The sequence below is a fragment of the Psittacula echo genome, assembly GCF_963264785.1.
Source record: "Psittacula echo genome assembly, chromosome: 3".
Lineage (NCBI taxonomy): Eukaryota > Metazoa > Chordata > Aves > Psittaciformes > Psittacidae > Psittacula > Psittacula echo.
This window is the reverse complement of record NC_137736.1, coordinates 34,753,166-34,776,744: the sequence shown is the minus strand read 5'-3', so window position 1 is coordinate 34,776,744 and position 23,579 is coordinate 34,753,166. Positions and strand designations below refer to the sequence as shown.

Here is a 23,579-nt window from a genome sequence, read left to right as displayed (position 1 = left end):
TAAACTACTTAGCAGAGAAAAAACATTACAGAAAAACCTCCAGTTCTTGCTAAAACTGCTATCTAGAGTATATTCTCATATAAATTTATCATGTATTAATTTTGGAGACATCTTTAGCCGTAAAAATGCTTTAGATTGCGCCTGCATCCTGTCTTTTCAGTGCCTCAAGCACATGATGCAAAGGGCATAGAACACGCTATGCACTTGGTCATAATCCCCAGATCGCCTTATCTAAAACATATACCCACCATTTTTTACAAATTTCAGGGCACACAACACAAGCCCTGTTAAAATATGTACATTCAGAACTCCCCTACATTCCTGAACAAATCCTTCTGGGGCAATTTAGGTCTTCAAAGGAAGAACGTAAATTCTGGGAGGGGGTTGTTTTGTTTTCATTTGCTTTCATTTGATAACCTCTGTCTTAAGTTCTGAGACCCCAGCTAGGACCCAAACATTGCTAGGAAAGGTATGATTAGAGGTTTATGAGACAGTTGCGCACATTACAATAGCAAGAACGCTTTTCAGAAATGTAAAAGCATAGCTTGTTCAGTGAAGAATATCCATATGACATCAGCTGGCTTCATCACTACTAACACTTTTCCTGACACAACTGAAAATTCAACAGGATAGTCTCTGAGAAGAACGTACTGAACCAAAATTCCTTATCCCAAATGAAACAAAAAACTCAGATGTCTTCAAAAAAAGGTAGTGTCCTGTTCAAATAGGAAAGTGAAAGTATATTTAACGCCCCTTGTTCTGTATTGCTGCTTGACTTGATAAAGCCATAAAATACCTGACTTCACCGCTGGGCTCACCTAGTGTAGGAGGCTGGACCACAGCTCTTGAGCTCATAATCCAACCTGAAATCATCCTATGGTCTTATGAATGTGGGGAAATTTAAAAAGCCACCCATATATGGAAAGAGTTTCTGAACAGAAGCTCTACAAGAGGCAGGAACCATCCTGAGGCACTGTGTTGTTTCTGCCGTGGCTAGGTTAACAGTAAGCAATAAAGAAGTGTTAAGTACTGAATTCCTTAAGACATAATGTAATCTGTGAAAGCTCTAAAAGTTATCTGCAAACACTCATGCTGAACAACTTCATGAACATGGAGGAACCTGTTCGTGTTAAGTCCTAAGCACAAAGGGGTACTAATGGAGAGCAAAGAGAAGTTGGTTCGTTGGTTCATTCCAATATCTATTTTATCTGTGAAAATGAGATAAGATGTCAAAGGGTAAGGAGCTTCAACAGATGATACTCCATGTTATGGGGCTACAGCTGAGCATGCTTCCAGAAAGAAGCGTATTAAGAACCAAGATCTGATTCTTAACAGCAAACATATCTCTTCTGGTACTGCTGCTTGATACAAGGACTAAGCTGGATGCAAAGTAACAATCCAAAAATATATGGAAGTAATAAAAGCTCAGGGAAAGAAAGCATATTTCCAGTATAGTAAATAAAACCTTAAAAATCTACAACATGAGGACATGAAGGTTTCTGCAGAAACCTTCAGCTTTCACTTCCCTTCTCACAGGGACTAGGATTTGAAAAGGGGAGATCTGCAGCACTTCTTGCAGCTAATCAGCACTATCAAGTTCAGAGAAGATCAAGGGAGACATAAACAGCATGAGCGACCAAGAATCAGAAAAGAGAACTAAACTGATGAAAGCCAGAAGAAACCGACAGAAGACATTCCAAAATAGAGGAAAATTCTGGCTCAAATTACATGCTGCGCCATGCATATCTGTAAGAACTAAATATTTACTGCACAAAATCATAAACTTGTACCTCTCTCTTTTACCCCCCTGAACAGTATCACACAGTATCACAGTATGTTAGAGATTGGAAGGGACCTCAAAAGATCATCTAGTCCAATCCCCCTGCCGGAGCAGGAACACCTAGATAAGGTTACACAGGAATGTGTCCAGGCGGGTTTTGAATGTCTCCAGAGAAGGAGACTCCACAACCTCCCTGGGCAGCCTGTTCCAGTGTTCTGTCACCCTCACTGAGAAGAAGTTTCTTCTCAAGTTTAAGTGGAACCTCTTGTGTTCCAGTTTATACCCATTACCCCTTGTCCTATCATTGTTAGCCATTGAGAAGAGCCTGGCTCCATCCTCATGACACTCCCCCTTTATATATTTATATACACTAATAAGGTCCCCCCGCAGTCTCCTCTTCTCCAAACTATAGAGACCCAGCTCCCTCAGCCTTTCCTCATAAGGGAGATGCTCCACTCCCTTAATCATCTTTGTCGCCCTGCGCTGGACTCTCTCCAGCAGGTCCCTGTCCTTCTTGAACTGAGGGGCCCAGAACTGGACACAATATTCCAGATGCGGTCTCACCAGGGCAGAGTAGAGGGGAAGGAGGACCTCTCTCGACCTACTGACCACCCCCCTTCTAATACACCCCAGGATGCCATTGGCCTTCTTGGCCACAAGGGCACAGTGTTGGCTCATGGTCATCCTGCTGTCCACTAGGACCCCCAGGTCCCTCTCCCCTACACTACTCTCTAACAGGTCGTTCCCCAACCTATACTGGAACCTGGGGTTGTTCCTGCCCAGATGCAGGACTCTACACTTTCCCTTGTTATATTTCATCAAGTTTCTCCCTGCCCAACTCTCCAGCCTGTCCAGGTCCCGCTGGATGGCAGCACAGCCTTCTGGAGTGTCAGCCACTCCTCCCAGCTTAGTGTCATCAGCAAACTTGCTGACAGTACACTCAATTCCCTCATCTAAATCATTGATGAATATATTAAATAATACTGGTCCCAATACTGACCCTTGAGGCACTCCACTAGATACAGGCCTCCAACTAGACTCCGCCCCATAGACTACAACTCTCTGGCTTCTCTCCTTCAGCCAGTTCGCAGTCCATCTCACTACCTGATCATCCAGGCCACACTTCCTCAATTTAGCTATGAGGATGCTGTGGGAGACTGTGTCAAATGCTTTGCTGAAGTCAAGGTAGACCACATCCACCGCTCTGCCATCATCCATCCACAATGTTATTTCCTCATAAAAGGCTAGGAGGTTGGTCAAGCATGACTTCCCCTTGGTAAAGCCATGTTGACTGCCTCTCATAACCCTCTTATCCTTGACATGCCTTAAGATGGCATCAAGGATAAGGTGTTCCATCACTTTTCCAGGGATGGAGGTGAGGCTGACCGGTCTATAGTTACCCGGGTCCTCCTTCTTGCCCTTTTTGAAGACTGGAATGACATTTGCTTTCCTCCAGTCCTCAGGCACCTCTCCCGTTTCCCAAGACTTGGTAAAGATGATGGAGAGTGGTCTAGCAATGACTTCCGCCAGTTCCCTCAGCACCCGCGGGTGCATCCCATCTGGACCCATGGATTTATGGATGTCCAGATTGCTCAACTGGTCCCTAACCCATTCCTCATGGACTAAGGCAAACTGCTCCAGTGACCTGACTTCATCTCAGGTCTCAGGAGTACAGGGCTCTTCAGGACTGCCTCCGGCAGAGTAGACAGAGACAAAGAAGGCATTCAATAACTCTGCCATCTCAGTATCTTCTGTCACCAGGGCACCCATCCCATTCACCAGTGGGCCAACCTTGCCTCTGGTGTTAGTTTTATCAGCTATGTATTTGAAAAAGCTCTTTCTGTTGTCCTTGACCCCTCTGGCCAGATTTAATTCTAAGGAGGCCTTAGCCATCCTAGCTGCCTTCCTACATCCTCTAGCAGCAGCCTTATATTCCTCCCGAGTGGCCAGCCCCTCCTTCCATGACCTATAAACTCTGCTCTTCCACTTGAGCATACCCAGCAGTTCCTTATTCAGCCACGCAGGTCTCCTGGCCCTCTTCCTTGACTTCCTACGTGTCGGGATGCTCAGCTCTTGAGCTTGGAATAAGCAATCCTTGAATGCCAACCAACTATCTTGGGCCCCTTTACCTTCAAGCAGCCTTGCCCATGGGATTTCCCCTAGCAATTGCTTGAAAAGGCCAAAGTTTGCCCTGCTGAAGTCCAGGGTTGCAATTCTACTTGCTATTGTACTGGTCCTACCACACAAGATCCTGAATTCCACCATCTCGTGGTCGCTGCAACCAAGGCAGCCCTCAACCTTTACTGCTTCGACCAGACCCTCCTTGTTAGTGAGGATGAGATCCAGCAGCGCTCCTCTCCTGGTTGGCTGATCCACCATTTGCATGAGGAAGTTATCATCCATACACAGGAGGAACCTCCTGGACTGTGGCTGGGTTGCTGAGTAGTCCTTCCAGCAAACATCAGGGAAGTTAAAATCCCCCACGACGACCACGTCCTGTGACTGTGAGGCCGCTCTCAGCTGCCTGTAGAAGGCCTCGTCAACTTCCTCACCCTGATCTGGTGGCCTGTAACAGACACCCACAACAGTATCGCCCCTGCCAGCCTGCCCCTTAATTCTCACCCACAGACTCTCAACTCGCTCGTCCCCTGTCCCTGGACAGAGCTCAGTACATTGCAGCTGCTCTCGCACATAAAGAGCAACCCCACCACCCTGCCTGGCTGGCCTGTCTTTCCTGAAAAGGACATAGCCCTCCATGACTATATTCCAGTCATGCGAGCTGTCCCACCACGTCTCTGTAATTGCCACCAGATCATAATCTCCTGACTTAACACAGGTCTCCAACTCCTCCTGCTTATTTCCCATGCTGCACGCATTGGTGTATAGGCATTTCAAGGAGGGAGCTGAGCTCACCAATTTCACCCTAGGATTATAGGAGTCTAACCTGTGTGGCTAGAAGTCAGTGAAGCTGGAAGGGAAAGTTTCAAAGTTCTGTTCGTAACCATCAATTCTTGAAGTGCAAACATGTAACTACCACAGAAAAGTCATTTTTTTTGTGTTTTTACTACGGATGGACTGAAACTGCTGAGAGAGTTTCAGTCCAAAGACAACTACCTCTTCTGACTGGAAAATGAATCTGCATTAAAAGTAAAGACATACCTAGAATGTCAAGACTGCGTGCATCTCAGAGCAAGCTGATAAAATCTATCCAGGAGCTAGCACTGAAGCTTCTCAGTTTTCTTTCAACAGATCTAGAATTGAACTTTGCGTTTTCCTGCAATATGCTCTTCCTTCTCACCTCTCAGACAAAGGAAGAGACAGTAACTGAAATGTCACACTTCAGGGATGTCATAACACAATTTTGTGGGGTTTTCAGTGCTGCGGGTTTTGAACGTAAACATTGCCAATTCCATTATATGAATGTACATAAACAATAGGAACATAGCAGTAAATAAAATAAAAATATGCTTAATCCAGGTTGTTTCACAGAGTACCTTAAAAAATCGTCTAAAGTGAAAAAACCTTCTGTAACAAAGTGCCATTTTTTCAATGTTTTTCCAAATTCTTCAAATCTCTTCTGAGAAATTCTCAGTCTTTTAAATATGCTGCAGCCTAATACCAAAGTTCTATCCCAATCCAGAAGCCATCATTATTTATAGAAATGCTTTCTTTCATTTCACTTCAAACGCCTATATTGACAATGTGCTTGACAAAGTCAGACTTGGGAAAGACAGTGCAAAAGTAAAAGGCCTAGTAATGCTATTTCTGTGTTGACCATTACCCTTTGCCATGCTGCTTCAAGATGACCAACTGACACTGTTGGAGTGGTTAACTAGAAAGAATGGAACCCCTCCATCTAGATAACAAAAAAGGATTGAAACTTGGTTTACAGGCCAAACTCAGCAATACATGGATATCCTTAAGTTTCAGGTGAATGCTACATCTATTTCCCCATGCCAAACTCCTTTATACTACAAATGCAGGAAAACACCAATTAATTTAGAATGCAAACCGTAACACCAAAGTAACTAAGAGCTATTCAAGTTAGAAAAAAACCCCATACACTGCTCTTAATGAACATCTTCTCTAGTCAAACTGATCTAATGCCTGTGCCATCCAGATTAACATTAGGTCATTCTCTGGATGAAAATTAAACTATTCATTTGGAATATGCAATGCATTTCAAGTGAGGGTGCAATGTCAAACATTGCCAGGACTATAAGAGACCCTACAGACAGTAACAGTGACCTTTCGCAATTTCTAGTGAAGGGTGTTGTCTAGTCAATTAGTCTATAGGCAGTATGGAGCCTGAAATGATATTTTGTTATTTTTTAGCCATTAGTTTAAGATCAATCACAAAAACTGTGTAGTTTAATTCTATATGCCATCTCCAAAATAAGGAAAAAAGCCCGAAACAACTGAATTAGTGGCCAATTGCCTTATTGTACGCAAGCCTGCGACTCATTTTGGACAGGACTTGAATTTGGCTCTTTATAGTACAATAATGTTCAATTCACCTTCGTTTAGCTCCAAGCTGAATGACTGCTATGAAGCAAGCATTTAAAGTCTTATTTGTTTGACTCTGCTGGGGTCGATTAGAGCACAGTTGGAAAGCAACTGGTTGTCAGGCCTACCTGCTCCACCCTTCTGGCTCATTCCAATTAGCAATCTGTACTACCTTCTCCTTTAAAAGGAAAGGTTGACTTATACTTGAGTTAAAAGAGGAACAGCAAGAACAGAAGACATAACAGAAGTGCACAATATTACAATCCCTCTCTACTAAAAAGAGATTTGAAATGTATATAAGAAAATGTATATATTTGTGTGACACATGGTAGAAAAAGCTGCCCAGCTAAAGCCTTCTCTGCGCAAGCACCAGTATTTCAATCTGAAAACCATACTAGCTATTCCACAACTTGAGAAACTCTTCTGATCTTTTTCTTATTGCCCCTGACAAAATAAACAGCCTGTCTGAGCGTCAGCTGTTCAGAGTCCTGAGCCTTCAGGACAGGCAGAGGAGAAGTCACACTCAAGCTTCATTTGGTATCTAGTAATAGAAAGTCATACCTAACAATATGACTACAAGACAGGAGTTCAATGCCAAAGATTTTTGATTTTGCAATGTGTTTCCAGTTTAAGATAGTACTGACCTCAGCAGCCATGGAATACAAGACATAAACAAATACCTCCTCATCCATCTTGAGTAAAATCAGTCAGGTCCATGCAGCCCAAAGGTGAACACCACATAAATCAAGAGACTTTGTCACTGCTAAAGTCACAAACAGGTCAACCAGCAAGAATAACTATTTGAACACAGCAGACCCATCTACAACCAAAGCAAACCCTTCTACAACCAAAGCAAACTTGATCTGAGCCAATTTTTGTGTACAACCAAAAGCATTGGGCAACCAGTCTCTGAAGGCTCACAGAAACCACAAAATAGCTCTGAGACTGTTTAATCCATCCCCCCTACCTAAAGCACGGTCAGCTAGGGCAGGTGGCTCAGGGCCACATCCAGTTGCGTTTTGACTGTCTCCAAGGATGGAGATTCCACATACTCTCTGGACAATCTGCTCCAGTATTCAATCACCCTTACAGTAAAAGTGTTTTTTATGTTTTAATGAAGCTTCCTGTATTTCAATTTATGCCCGTTTCCTCTTGCCCTTTCACTGGGTGCCACTGAGAAGAGTCACAGAGTCATTTTCTTTATTTCGTCATTGTGTATTTAGATACATTGCTATCTCCCCAAACCTTTACTACTGCAGGCTAAACAGTCTTAGCTTGCTGAGCCTGTCTTCCTTCATGAAAGATGCTCTAGTTCCCTAATCATCTTTTTGGTCTTTTGCTGGCCTCATTCCAGTATGTGTATATCCAGTAGTGGGGAGCCCAGCACTCCAGACGTGTCTCACTAGTGCGAAGCAGACAGAAAAGATCATGGTCCTTGACCTGCTGACTCTTTCTAACACAGTCCAAGTATGTTGAATTTCTTTTCCAGAAGGACGTACTGCTGTCTCATATTTGGCTTGGCATCCACCAAGACTGTGACATCCCTTTCTGTGAAACTGCTTTCCAGCTGGATGGTCCCCAAAGCGTACCAGTGCATGGGGTTACTCCTGCCAAGTACAGAACTTGGTATTTGTCTTTGTTGAACTCCGTAAGATTCCTGTTTGCCCATTTCTCTGAAAGAAACAAAGTACCTGTCCTGGGTTCAGCAGTAGCAGTCATTTTTCTCCTTCTTAGTAGCTGGTGCAGTGCTGTGGTTTTGACTTTCAGCCTGGGAACAGCACTGATAACACCAGTGTTTTTAGTTGTTGCTAAGTAATGTTTAGTCTGGCCAAGGACTTTCTGAGTCTCATGCTCTACCAGGGAGGAGGGGAAGTTGAGAGGAAGCAGAGACAGGACACCTGACCCAAACTAGCCAAAGAAGTATTCCATACCACAGCACGTCATGCCCACTATATAAACTTAGAGCAGTTACCCAGAAGGGCTAGATCACTGCTCAGCAGGGCTGGGTATCGGTCAGCAGGTGGTAAGCGGTTGTATTCTCTTCCCTTGTTATTTCCCTTATCATTATTATTATTGGTGGAAGCAGTAGTGGTTTGTGTTATACCTCAGTTACTGCACTGTTCTTACCTCAGCCCGTGGGAGTTACATTCTTTCCATTCTCCTCCCCATCCTTCCGGGAGCAGTGTGAGGAAGGGGGGGAGTGAGAGAGTGGCTGCGCGGTTCTCGATTGCCGGCTGGGCTTAAGCCACGACAGTACCTCTGGATGACGGCACAGTCATTAGACACTCTGCAAAGTTTTCCAACATCTGCAAAGTTGCCAAAGGTACATTCTGTCCTATCATCTAAGTCATTAATGAAGATGTTAAACAGTATTGGTTCCATATCAGCCCCTGAAGTACACTGTTTATGACTAGCCTTCAAAGTGCTCTTCATGCTGCTGACCACAATCCTTTGAGCCCAGCAGTTCACCCAGTTTTCAGTCCATCTCACTGATCATTTATATAGTCCACGTTTTATCAGTTTGTCTATACACTTTACACTCTAAAATTGATTTGCAGAGTCAACCTGGCTACGGCAAGCACGTGTTTCTTTTTGTCCTTAACACACTGACCTCAACCAGTTTAGACCTGGAAACTCCTATGAAGGGCTCAGTGTAAGTTTATGGATAAAAGAGTGAAAAAAAGAGGTCAAAACAACCTAAAAAAAAAAAAAAAAAAAAAAAAAATGTTTCTTAGCATTAACAGAAAGAAGACTCTTTTGTAGGAAGAAAAATTTGAGAAGAAACAATAAGCATGAGTTGAGATCAGAAGTCAGGAAGAAGAGGCGAATGTGATGATTTTTTCAGAAATAAAAGAAACAGTTTACACTTACCAAATTATCAGTTTCTGGATCTTCACAGAAAAAAGGTTTTCCTTCTTTCTCCTGCTTCCTTACAAAATTTTCAATATCTACATCAAAACTAGCAGAAGTTGTGCCTTCTGAGCCTTGTGTAGACTGTTCACATTTTTCAAATAATAGTGCTAACAGGGGAAATAGTGGGTGCCTAGAATAGAAGTTAAAATACATGAATAAGTACTTTCACTTATGTGTACACCACTGAAAAGAAAGATCTACCTCATGCAATGTACAGTCGCTCATGTACCAAACAGAAAGACAATCCTTGGAAGAGACTGCAAAGAACACCACTAGCTATAGAAAAACATGATGGAAGTTTGTGGTTTTTTTTTTTTGGGGGCGGGGGTTTTTTTTCATTGTGATTTAACCACGTGGTCTAGAGGCAAATAAAGCAGTAAAACAGGTATATTTAAATAAAGAGAACAATCACAAGCCAAGAAGATATGACATCATATTTAATTCACTGTAACTGAGTGGCAAGAAATACATTAATACAGGAGATTAGAAATTAGGATTAGGATTTAAACCTGAATGAATGTAGATTTAAAACTCTGATAAAAATCATTTATTCTTAAATGTGGCCCATACTTAAACATCACAAATAACTTTACAGCATAGGTACTGTTCTTAGTACTGTACTCAGAGGCCTCTATGAAATCATGCTCAGAGCAGAAGACGATTTTGTTAGCACAAGTCTGAAAATGAGTGGATACATCTTTCTGCTTCAGGTTTTTGGCTAGGATTCTTTTTTTTTTTTTTTTTTTTACATGCAAACTGGTAATACTTATGTCTTTATAAAGCACTTAAAGTGAGAGAACACTTAACCTCATCAAAACTAGGCATACTGCTTAGCATAGCACTTAACATGGGAAAATCTCAAATTAGCGTATTTATACATCAACATTTAATCCAGTTTGAGCTAATTACCAGGCAATAGATTGTTATCCCTAGAGGAAAGAGGGTAAAGATTGACCCAATTACAATAAAAATAAAATCTCACATTAAAGATTAAAAAACTACAGCATAACAAATAGTGACCATAGTTCAAAAGTCTAAGTAGCTTGATAAATTTCACTTGTGCTTTAAAGGCAGCCACCCTTAGAATATCCCTTAAAACTACCCTGAAATTGAACAATCCCACAATAAAGGGAAGTTTTTTTCTTGGCTGAAGACTCATAGTGAAGCTAATTTGATCTCATTCTTTCCCTGCAAACTACTGAGACTGCTAGGCACCTAATTTTAAGCTATTTATTAAAAAAGGAAAAAAAGTCCTCTATTATCCTTCAAAAGACAGAACACAAGTCCATTACTACCTGTAAATGGCCTGCTTGTCCGCATCCATTGGAGTTTGAGATTCTACAGGGGCAGGACTCACCCCTTCTGCATCAGTATCTTGTTCAGTTTTTAATTCTGTTACTACTTGCATCTGTAGAAAAAGAGTAATTTATAAGTAAGCTTGCATGCTTGAGGTAAAATAAGTGTACCGTTTTCTAGCAAAATAGCAATGCAAAGGGCTACTAAATTGCCAGAAGGTTGGTATGACTTGGCAGCTGCACAAAAAGCTGCAACAGTAACAAAACCCCTCTTTTAATCCTTGACACTTTTTTGATGGGTAGTTTAAAGGTCACTTCAAGTTTCAGCACTCAGCTTTAAAATGGGAATGACAGATATTAGTAAACTGTTAAAGCATGTTGTCTCCAAAGTGGCTACCTTTGGAATACAGGTTACAGTACATTGCTCCAAAAAAATCATGGGGATGTCTGCATAAAAATCCTTTAGGATGAAAGCAACAGACAGGTAAGTTTCTACTCTTTGTCTTTCCTTCTTATTTCTTATTGTACATTGTATCAGGATACTGAAGAAAAGAGATTTTGAAGTGTCACTTGTCCATTAAAATGCATATTTTCTTACAAAGAACTGAAATAGACTGTGTATTCTGTGTCTCTCCGATCTTCAGAAGCATCACATCCCCTGATCTTTATCACTCAAATTTACATTTTGTAATTACCAATTATTTTAGGAATATCAAGCTACCGGAGAAGACAGAAGTAACCGCTTCTATAAATCCATTTAACAAGTTACACAATCTCCCACCACTGGAAAAACAACATAGAGCCACAGCTTCTACAGAGTAGCTCTAAAATTGCAGTAAATGGCTGGTAAGGCTTTTGAGGTGCTTTGAATGTGTGCTTTTTATATCGCCTTAAGTATCTTTCTGTCTGAAAGGTCTCAAAGGAACCTGACCTGTGAAAATCATTGTTTCTGCCCCCAACCCAGGCTCCTACTGGAGCACTGGGAACATCTGGTACAAAGAACTTCCTGCAACCTTTTTTTTATTACTTTAATCCTAGCGAGTTCTGTCTCAAGTAGAGGACAGACAATGTTACAGATACCACCAGAGAGACAGAATTGACACCTGCAGAAAGGAAATGTACAGAATGCAATTCTCTGCCTTCTTTTCCCATGAAATAGACACTTCACATCACACACAGAAACCCTCCAAGAGGACAGCTGGCTTTCAGAAACTACTAGAGAACCTGACTCTGACAGAATTGAGGACCCAAAGGTGATGTAAAGCCATCTTCTAGCACAATCAGAAAGTGAGAAAATGCCAGCATATCCTACCCAACAGAGCAGCCTGCCTTGCAAAGCCATTCCTCATCAATCATAGACAATTTTTAAACCAGAATGCTTGCAAAAAAGATGCAAATAATGGACTAATTTCTTGGCTAATGACACAAAGGAGGAGCAAAATAAAGGGGATGACTCATACAAGTGATTGTAAATGCTGAGCCATACATCTACAGAGTTTGAAGAAAGAGAGCATGCTCAGCTAGGGCTCCATCTCACTAGGGGGAAACAGCTCACTTAAAACTTCAAGCTATTTTCTGTGGGCCATTTCCAAAATACAAAAGCAGCAGGCACCCAAATTACCTGCCCAGGTCACCCAGAGCTTAAAATACAAAACAAACAGAAATAAAATTCTCTCTACTAATCCATTCTTTACAAAAAGATGTATTACTTTCACTGACGTGTTGGCATAGGATGGCAAGGGGGAATAAAGTAAAAGATGTAAAGTAGGTGAGAGAAGAGAGAGAAATTCAAACTGCAATAAAAGAAGCAAACAACAACAAAATCAATAATCCCAGATTGCATCCAGGTAAACACATTTTTATAAGACATGGGAAAAGTTGCCTTTTTTTTTTATTCTGACTGTTCACCACTGTTGCCATCTGCTGACAGAAGTACTTGTATTTACTGCCTAGGGCTGACATACAGTAACGTAAAAAAGGGTCTTCAGAGTACAGGCCACTGTATTACTTGTCTCCAGTTAACAGTATTTTAATGTAGCAATTCTAATAGTTGCAATATACAGTCTGTTGTACAATGAAGAAACAACATAGCTAGACATATTGGAGTATGTTTCATTATTTTAGCTGTTTGTTACTGTAAGTAAGAAACCAAAAGCCCACTGACCAGCTTCCTAATTAGCTGTTTTATCAATGATTTCATTAATATTAATTCAAGTATTTTACCAGTTTTCAGCCAGAAGCATAATTGCATCAACTTAAGTGTAGTCTAAGTAGCATGTAATTCTAGGTAACTAAATTTACCCTTTACTTGCTCAAGGCCAACAAGTCTGTGACTGCATCAATGTCATGCATCTATTGTAGCCGCAGACACATAATAACACTGAAATATCATCTACAAAGTATTACGGATGCCCATTTGACTTTCCTAAAAATAGGAACAGTACAGCACACAAGTGATCTACAGCAGATTCAGAAGAAAACCTCTGATCTAACCATTCTTTCGTAAGTTAATTGAAGTCAAAGATTAGCAAAGCTGTTAATAAGTATCCAAGTACTAAATAGCTGCTTATCACTTTAAAGATCTTGTTATGCAAACAGGAAGAGATACTTAAAAGAATGCCAAAGCAGGCATTAAGGGAAAAGTCACTACCTTATTTTTTCTTGCTAACTGTATTTAGTTCATAAAGAAAGAAAACCACACATACCTGTTGTCCATCTTGATAGTTGTCTATACTTAATGTCTGTGTTGCCATCATGGTTAATAATACGTTAATTATGTCAAATCATCATAAGTAGGAACAAATATTCTTTAAAAAAAAAAAAAAAGGTCGGTTATAAAAGAGACAACTTAGAATCCAGTTATAAAAGATGAAAATATAAAGGTTATGCACACCTCCCCCCAGAAATCTGTGAGTCTGACAATGATAGTTAGGTGTGCATTTTTCAGTGGCAGGGAGGGAGGACAATGATCAAGTTGGAAAATGCTTCAAAATTTCATCAGCAAAAAGATCCTTGTATAATTTTATATTTTAACAAAAGATTTTTAATAAGTGGCTGCGGTTCTTTTACAATCTTCAAATAAACTTTAGCATTTATTTTTGCGTTACTTACTTAAATTATTCTAAAGTAATACATAAATATCCAGGAAAGAGCAAAGACATTTCTGTGTTTTGAGAAGGCTAACAAAACACTGAGCCATTACTGTAACTGAAATAATAATAGACTACAAATGATGAACCAAATGTAAAAAGTATTTAAGAATATCTATTTACTTACAGGAATCCTATTCTAAAATTAAAGCCTGAAATTACTTTTAGAAACCAAAGTCTCAGATTGCTTCTGACACCAGCCATTTAAGGCTCAATGAAGAACAGAATAATATCTAACAACTTTTAAACGCTTGGGCCTATGTGATTATATAGGTTCAAAAGTGACCTAGGAATTCAGAAGTCTCATTTCCATAGACACTTGATACTTTGGGAAATATTATTTTTAATAGGATTTACAGCACAAGTAAATTTATGCATGTTACCCCTCTAAGCATTAGCTTGAGTTTGGTGCTCAAGTGAGTTAAACACTTTTCCAAGTTAGACATTAAGTAATTAAAAAAAAAAAAAAAAAATAAAAATAGCACAGCACATTGATAGAGTTTATTCATCACATTACTAATTTACATTTCATTTTCTTGTCAGATTAGCAGCCACTACAACTGAAATCACATCATTCATTAAGCTATTACCATTACGTATTACCACAGAACTCAATTTACCTTGACATGTAGGAGTCCTAATGTTTAGCTACTATAAAAAAATACTCATATTAAAAAAGAAGACAGAGCTCATATCTTGAAAAAAGATTATATCCCAGTATTAATTCCAGGTTTTCTGCTCTCTTCCACTTATGTCAGTATCGAAGAACTAAGTTTCAGCATTCTCAGCAGTTTCAGGTCTGAAACAAAACCTTTTTTCTTTGTAATGTGTTCAATCATTACATTTTTTTAAACTATTTTTAAACCTTTCTTTCACTACTGCACACTACTAAAGTATGTTACCATTTTGAATAACAATGTTTACATTTCTGGATATTTTCCCCCACAGATAGTAGTCTCAAGTAAATGTTTCATTTAGGAAAGAGAAGGGATCCTCTTCTTTGCTTAACAGTTTCAAGCACAGAGACAAACCTAACTTCTCGGGACAAGCTTCAAGCCTTACTGTGCATCAAATTCTACCCATAATGCAATTCTTAATTGTTATTTATTTGTTCATTCATAGATTTTTAATTTTTTAAATTAGCTTTGAAGACCAGAGAAATTCACGAGGATGACGTAAGCATGACTTCCTCTAAAAACCAGGTTATTGACTTTCACTCACTCATGCTTAAATGGAGCTGACACTCTTTGGGAGACTATGCCTTTTTACACATGCAAAGGCATCTTCGGAACCACAAATATGAGCAGACAACAGATCTCGGTTCTGGTACTGAGTCATGTGCTTGCAGAGCTGAACAAGTTGCTATCTGTAGACAACATGCACATATCATCTTAAGTAGCTTGTGGAATACTAGCTAAAAGGTATGCTACAGTTTGGGGACTCCTATGCTGAAGTATACTTTCCTTAGGAATATGATTTGCAGAGTAAAAGAGTAAAGACTGTGTTCAGAGTTTTCCTAATAGAGTTAATGAAAGTATTTTCTGGTTCTAGTTTGTCTTTATGGAGCATCAGTAGTTCTTTTTTGGAAACTCCAAAAACATGATTTCTTCACAAAAAAGGAATGACATACATTCACTCACTGATAGAAGTACTTCAGATTTTTTTTTTTATATAGTTATGAATCATTAACGTTAAAGTTATCTCATTTTCCTGTGGCAAATGCTGATTTATCTTTCAAAATACTTTAAGAGGGGTACATTCTGAAATATCAGTCCTGTAAGCATTTGTTTTACATTTAAACATTTATTTTCTTTAAAAAATGGCAGCTTGCAACTGGGGCATTAGCATCTTTCTATACAAATAGAATGAATAGGCACACACAAAAAATGCTGCTTTTCTTTCTTCTCAAAAGGCACACATTTCATTTCTGACTGTGATATCCAAAGAACAGACCAGACTACCCTAAATTAAAAGTAGAATGGATCGGCAAAATAAGAGTAAACACTATTTAATAATTCTTTTAGAAGCTGAAGAAGTTCCTCACAAAATGTGGGTAAAGAAACTATTTGGCTGTGGGAGTAAGATGAAGTTCTTACTCACAAGTGAGGAAATAAGAGGTAAAACAGTCCTGGAAGAGAAAGAATGCCTTAAGAGTTAGCAAGGATGTGAAATCATATTAGTGACACAAAAAGCAACAAAAAGAGGGAAGCAACAAAGATAATACACACAAACTGGTGAAGACAATAGCACATTGCAAGAATTGCTGGAAAATCTGACAAGTTGGATCAACCCTTCCTTCCAGATTTCTATAAGGAAAAGACATTCCACATCTGGATGTCCCTCAGGCCACACAAAGAAAGAAAAAGCTAAATCCATACATTATTTCATCAAGAAGGACTTTTGCCCTATTGTCATCCAGGAGAACAACTGAAAAGAATTGTACATGGGTATATCCTTCATTTGCTGTAAAAGCTTAACATCTGATTTATAATTACAGTAGAAGATTAAGCCATTAGGCAAGATAACAACTGATGAGATTTAGTGAAGACAACTACTGCAAACCAAGAAGAACAAATTGAGCTAATCACATACTTAAATTGAAGCAATTAACTAAGGAATTACTTTGGTTCACTAAAGAGAAACATCTCACTACCCAGTACTGGTAAGAAACAAAGTACATTAAACTGTAAGAAAAATAATTGAAAAGGTATTTACATATTTGGCTTTTATAACCTAATTTAGGCTACAGCACCCAGTTCTAGTTAACAGATACACAGCCTAAGCAGATGTTCATTCTGCAAGCAACGATGCTAGATGAAGCTGGTATCACACCCAGATGCTTATCAGTGCCACCCTGCCAGAGCTAATTACTTCCACAGCTCTACCACTGCGCTCTCAGAACATGTGAATCATTTCTGATCCGTTTTACACAAAGTCAGCTAGGCTAGTTCAACCTGCTGTTAAAGGTGGCCGTGATGTAAACCAGCTGACTTTGTCTGAAGCACATTGCTGTGGACTCATACAGCCCCTGCTCTTGGCTGACCTATTAGTGTGGTAATTTCTGCTCATGTGTGGTGATAATCAACTCACAGCAGGACCATCTTTAACCAGAACAGCTACACCAATACTATATAGCCTACGGTATCTGAAGTGAGCCTAAGAACACATGACTTCTGAACAACTTAGCTTTAAAAATGCCAATTAGTTTTTGTTAAAGAAATCAAGAGTAAACGAGAGTAGAAGGAAAACTGTGCATTTGTGTTAAAGAGTTACAAGTAACAAAAATAACCCAAGGGTGAGAAAGTGAGCCAGCCTGCTTGATGCAGAACATAATTAACTCTGATTCTATTTATTTTGAAAACAAAAGTGTGAGGAAAACCCAAGGAAATGTTTAAGGTCATGTAAACTGGAAGCTGATGCACAAACTGCAATCAGAAACTCCACTGAGATCTGTGGCAAAAGGGAATTCATAAAAGCATTGTGTTCTGGAAAACAACGCAAAATGAAAAAAAAAAATCAAGCCTTTAATAAAAATAAGTATGAAGGTAAAAGGCAGAGTAGAAAGGAAGCTAAATTAAGAGGAATAATCATAATTAGAAATGTGGAGACTGTGCAAGTTAAGGAATATCAAAGAGAAGAGATTAAAGGTGAGATGAAACATGTACACAAAGTGATGACTTTTAACATACATCACTCCTCACTTGCTCTACTTACTCCATAATTAACAGTGAAGGGACCACCCAGTAACATTAACATAAGGTAAAACCAAGCTGTTGGAGTTCAGTAATATCATGTTTAACATATACAAGCTACAACAGATGTTTGTAAGAGATATAAATAGTTATGCCTCAGGGTATAAACTAACCACTAACTGTCTTAGGGTTGTGAAGAAACTACCTACCAGACTTGTTAACAAGTAATCATTCCTTCTAATTTTCCTCTATACATGTTCCTTTGAAGTCCTTCAGAAAGAAATGAATGACCGGCAGATTCAGCTATTTGTTCATTCATTGCTCTATAACATACACCCTTATATTCACATACAAAGTTAAAAAGAAACAAAAAATCAAAACAGCAAGCCTGTTTGACACATTAAAAGTATCTAGAACTGTCTTCACTTTTCATCAAAATACATAATGATATTTGCTTCCAGGGCACACTGCTTTTTTAAAGGAGATAAAATACTGGATGCTGGAAAGCTCACCCCTTTCCTTCAGTGGGCTGAAGATGACATTATCTTGTTCCAGTAGAGTGATTCCACTGATGCACAAAGTAGACAACAGAAACCTAAAAACCAACAGAGAAATATTCAGGAGACAACAACATAGCACATACTTTCTGAGACTGGGTATGACCAAAGAAAATATTTTGGTTCATTATCCCCAAGTTGAAACTGACAGGCCTTTTTTGTTTGTTTGCTAGCTTGCATGTTTTGCAAATCTGATTTTTTTTTTGTTGTTTTTTTGGGGTTTTTGTGTGTGTGTGTGATTTTGTTTTTTTGGGGGAGGGGAGTTTAATTTTAATAATCTCTAATCACACCTATTATCTCATGCTATTTGAGCTTTCCCTCATCTTATTTCATTCATTTGCCATATTTACCTTTGCCTTTGCTGAGACCTCTAGCAGAAGGCTGCATCTGGACTGCTAACTTGCTTGTAGTTCAACCTTCATATTTTAGTCTCTGGCTCAGTGTCTGTCTGCTTGGACTAGGTAAGACACATCCCAAAAATAAAACTATGAAATGCAAACAGCTGTAACTCCTCAGTGTTGTAGAAATTAAGCATGAAACCAAGAAAGGTAAAAGTCTTTTTTTTTTTTTTTTTTTTAATTTAAATCTCCTTCGTAATCATGCTTTGATTTTACCATGGAATGTTTTCTAACAATGGCTATGACCAAGTAATCAACTACTTGATATAAAACTAATAGACTATAGGAAAGGGCATGAGTCACTGTTATGGTCGCATGTTCTGTGAAGACAGGTTCTGAAACAGGATTATTCAGCAGTTTTAAAAGTGGCAATTTTTTAAAAACTTTAAAATTATTTTAATCACATTTAACAGCACTTGTTTGCTATATTAAAGCTACTTTTAAAAAGTAGTAATGATTGTGAAAGCAAAGTAGCAGAGATTGTGAAAATTCATTTAAAAACCACAATTGCTGAAAAGTGTTAGAAGAAAGCCTGCAAAGCTATGCACAAAGGCCATTTGAAATTATATGATGGCTAAACACACAGCTGAGATCTTGAAACAGATTATCTCTTTTTCTCACAAAGTTCCTGCACTCCCAGTTCTGTCAACTGGAATGAAAGGAACCCCAACATTTTTGAAAATGAGATGAAGTTGGTATTTGGATTTGAGAATCAAAATTTATTCAGGTGTAGTATGGAAGTAATGTTTTTCAGACAAGTTCACAGAAAAGCAAAATCCTAAGGGCCACTCAGCATATATGCCATCTGTGGTTCATGAAACCTAGCTCTAAAAGTACAGGGAAGATACTCGGATGAGTTATAATCTTCAGCCATTGGTTAGAGATTAAATATTGAGCTAGGAATTTCAGTCCAAACTGACAGACATGGTCTTGAAGCTTCAAGGGGCAGATGACATCTTAAAAGTTCTTACCACTCTCTTAAACTGTTAAAGACCTATGTCCCCAAAGAATGGGCTTTTCTCATTTTTGCAGCTTCTTAATTCTGTTCTGAGGCAGCGTACCCTCTTCCTCCCTTCTTCACACACTATTTGTCTTCTATAATTTTGATAATCATTTTCACACAGCCCAACTTATTGGCCTATTTTCAAATAGATGAATTCTCACTATTCATAGCATCTTCTGAATGTAGGTCACTGCCAGGTAAATTTTGATTATCTCTTCCTTGCCTGCTGAGACATAGCGAAGGACTCCTTCACCATAGCAAATCTGAAAAACCTGTTCCCTCCATTCAGAAACAACTGCAGCAAAGAACTGACTGTGCCACTGCTGGCAGATCTGGTCAGTCCGAAATATTTAATGTATGAAGAAGTAGCTCTTCATACATTAAATGCATGAAAAGTAGGCCATGAAGAAAGGCTTCAGCTGAAATTCTGGAAATAGGCAAGTTTCTGGACAGTGCATGAGAAGTCAGAATTAAAGAGGTACTGAAGAAATGCAGGCACAAGTGAAAGATGCTGCAGAGTAAAAGGTTTGGCTGAGAAGGAGCCATTGGACATTACAGTCATATTGCCTTCTTCCAAGAGATATCTGGCAGCAATTCAGATGAGAATCTACCCTAAAACATGTCAGACAAGAAAACAAAGAGATCTAAGCTTGCAAGTCTCAGCGGGGCAAGACAGGGAACAGATACACCTGCTAAATAAAGGATGGAGACAACACCAATTCACTATCAAGCCTAAGCTTGGAACTGCTACTTCCAAGTTGGTTCTTCCCTTTATTCTTCTTTCAAACAAGATTTAATGTCATGTTATCACAATAAAGAAGATATTTAACTATGAAACAAAAACCAAGGGCAATTTGCTTTGTCACTTAAAAGAAGTATCACCATTAAAGTTTTTACTATGAAGTAAAATATGACCTTGTTCATTCAAGCACTGAAGAACCCTCTTTTGGTTCTCTCATTTCGCATGTCAGCTAGTAAGAAACAAAGACCTGTGCATATATGTATAATAAATATTAGCAGACATTAAGATCAAGACACATCTATATTTTTATAGATTCAAATAATAACAAAGCAATATGTAGACAATATATGACAACACGCCATCAGGGATTCATTCTACCTTTGCTGCAAAGGTAGAATGGTTATTTATCTCCATCAACCTATCTACAAAGAGACATTCAGTAAAATTAAGACAAACAAATCAGTATGCAGTTGATGCATACAAGTTTATTAAAACTGTGCTCAATGAGAACATACTCCTCATTCAGCAGTAAGGTGGCTTCCATTTCCTCTACCTTATGTACTTACAAAGTACAGACATTATTTAGAATATTACACTCTCAGAAAGATGATGTTCCTGTTCAGGAATATAATGCCGGCCTCAGGGAGCTGCACTACACACTAAACAGTTATTACACAATAGCTACACTGTCAAGTTCCCTAGGAGAAAAGCCCTAAAAAGCCACAAAAACATTTTTTGGCTGCACTAAAACGAGATTTACTTTGTGTCCATTTTTCCCCTTTGTTGTTTGGTGGTACAATAGAGTTATTTTTATTATTTTTGATGACTATGAGATTACATTAAAAAACCTGAATGCATATTATACTTCAAGAAACTGAAAATTAAAAATTAAAATCCACCATTAAAATTTCTTTAGAAATACAACTTATCATTAAACTTTCTTTGCCTGTAGGATTTTGAACATCTACACTGTTACATTGACTTTATTCAGCAAGACCTCTCTCACACTATATTTACCACTTTTCTGTCCCATTAATCTTTCCTAGCATCCTCTTTTCATATCACCACATTTCAGAACTTAAAAAGCCATACAAAGTATTTATATCACAGACTATCTTCCAAGCATCAACACTCAACATCATACCACATGGCAACCAACCAACCATCTCATGAGAAGATCTGCGTTCCTTTAGCAATTCACTCTTTGTGCAAACTCTGCTTCTGGTATTTTAAAGGAATTTTGAAAATTCTCCTATTTGCAGGTACCAAATATAAAAAAAGTATAAAAAATGTGCCACTTCACAAGCTAAAACTGCACATGCAGTAACTGGTTAAGTGGATATTAAGGATGAATAACAAATCTCTCGAGCACAACAAAAGCAGAATTAAGGGCATCTGGGTCTTTTGAAGAACTTTAGCCCCCTAATTCTGTATGCATCTCTATGTTTATATCAGCACATTTCTTGGGAAGCATGTGTAATCATGGTTCACGTAACCACCAATTTACCATAGGTCTTCCTAACAAGGGAGACAAAGATGAAAAATCCTATCCAATCTAGTCATAAAATAATGTCACCTCAGTATGCTAGGTATCCTGCCTCCAGGTAGCTCTTGGCATTGCAGAAATCCTCAGGTTGCTCTCCTACCTTCTGCAAAATGAAAACCTCAATCTTCCAACTACTAAAAAATTCTCAAATTCAAGAAACCTCCTGCAGCATCTCAGCTTCTCGTTCCCATTTCACACTGTTATTTGACCCTTCTTCATTAGCTCCATAAAGTAAGAGCACAGAATTAAGGGGACTAACCAGAAATTTTCGTAAAAGGAAAACAAGACTTGGGGGAAAGGAAACCTCCCTTCTTTAATTGCTCCAAGACTCATGAGGGATTAAGGTACAAGGGAGCAAAAATATTTCCCATCACTCCCTCACCCATCTCCCAGCATTCAGAGAGTGAATGAAGATTCCTTCAGTTTTGGTGGGTTTTGTTTTTGTTTTTTCCTCTGTATTCTTAACACTGCAAATTGCAGAACTTTTTACAATCATTGCTTGTGAATTCTAGCATAGATATCATTCATCCCCACCACAAATACCTACTTGCTACAGGACACAGCAGCATTTCTTTTCCCCTTAGTATTACCCAATGTGCTACTATTGTGACATTTTAGACCCAAAATGAAGAAGATGCATAGTACCTGCCTTGCCACTATCGTAGTAAGAGGACTGCATTAGAAAGACTACCAAAACCCTCCTCACATTCCAGAGAACGCATATCAGCAATTCCACAGCTGGAACAGATTCTAGTACAACTTTCCTACTTAATGATATTTAATTACTTTTTCAAACACAATTTCATTAACAACAAAGAGAACTCCACCCTCACGTTTCCCCAGCATTCCCTACATGGATAACATCAGGTTTGCATATGTACTAGATGCAATTCCATTCTTTTGCCATCAAAGCCGATGGAATATTCATGCAAGCATGTAGTCCATCTCCTACTTCAGGAGACACTCATTTAATCATATCCTTCCAGGCAAACTAAAGCAAAGCAACAGGCCATGCTATTTTAATCATGATTTGTATCAGCACCCAATACACTATGACTGAAATTAATCTTGTTTTGTGTTTATACTTTGCAGTTTCATAAAGACACAAAATAACCACCAATCTCACTATGCCTTTATTGCCATTGAATACATTACAATATTAGTAAGCAGTTTATGTAAGCATATGTAAGTTTTCTAACATTTTTATTGTAAAACCATAAGTTTCTGATGTTTCTATTAAAGACTCAATTCTTCATGCTGCTGAAGCACAATTAAAGGTGAATTAGTTTTATTTAACTAGTAACTGCATTTAAAATGGACTTAAGATGTTGAATGCGTAAGAAAATCCCCTCTACATATTTTTGCACTTAAAAACTACAAGATTAAGATGTTCGATTGTCAGTTATTTCATTTTTAGGTCTTTCATGATTTCAGAAATAACAGGCCTGTCAACGAGCCAAGCATTAACTTGGATTAGCTGAAAAAAATCCTGGCCCTGCAACCCTCTGTCAAATCCAGTTCCAATTGGTAAATTTTCCAGAATTTTCCCTCTTTTGACCCTAATATCTGGACAAACATGAACAGCTCTGTTCTGCTACTAAGTTTAGGCCCTAAAATGAGCTGTTACTTTCTTTTCAAAACGCTAATTAAATAAAAATTCTTCCTTTCCCACTCCACTTTGTCCAAACTCTTTAGTAACAGGCGAACCAGAAGCAATTGGTTCAGCTCATTTTTGCAAGGAAGACATACCATGTTCTAGCCTCTTCTGCTCCTACTGCCAACACTCTTTATCCTCTCTTACTTCTCTGCCCGTGTTCTTTCTGCTCTTCAGCCTTGCACTGCCCTTCCTCACTATTCTTGCTGCATCAACATACAGCTTGTCCTCTTCCCCTCTCTTGTTCCTTCCCCCCACTCTGACCACTTGTAATTTTGCTATCATCATCTTTTTCAGGTTCCTAGGCCTACTGTGCTTTCATCAGGCTTTAGTCCCTGCTCCCC

General features: G+C 38.9%; 1 protein-coding gene across 6 annotated transcripts in view; it reads right to left on the bottom strand.

Moving 5' to 3' along the window:
- PKNOX1 (PBX/knotted 1 homeobox 1) overlaps positions 1-23,579 on the bottom strand; it is a 52,821-nt gene that overhangs the window by 23,523 nt on the left and 5,719 nt on the right. The window contains exons 2-6 of one of the 6 annotated variants that reach the window (XM_080614440.1): positions 17,848-17,930; positions 14,865-15,009; positions 13,200-13,301; positions 10,495-10,607; positions 9,158-9,329 (exon numbers count right to left, since the gene is read on the bottom strand). In XM_080614440.1, coding sequence (XP_080470566.1) covers positions 9,158-9,329; positions 10,495-10,607; positions 13,200-13,250 — 336 coding nt within the window. In that variant the 5' untranslated portion in view covers positions 13,251-13,301; positions 14,865-15,009; positions 17,848-17,930. Of the gene's footprint in view, positions 1-9,157; positions 9,330-10,494; positions 10,608-13,199; positions 13,302-14,263; positions 14,443-14,864; positions 15,010-17,847; positions 17,931-18,242; positions 19,094-23,579 lie in introns of those variants that run through there. The other 5 variants (XM_080614438.1, XM_080614439.1, XM_080614437.1 and 2 more) reach the window with 5 other exon arrangements.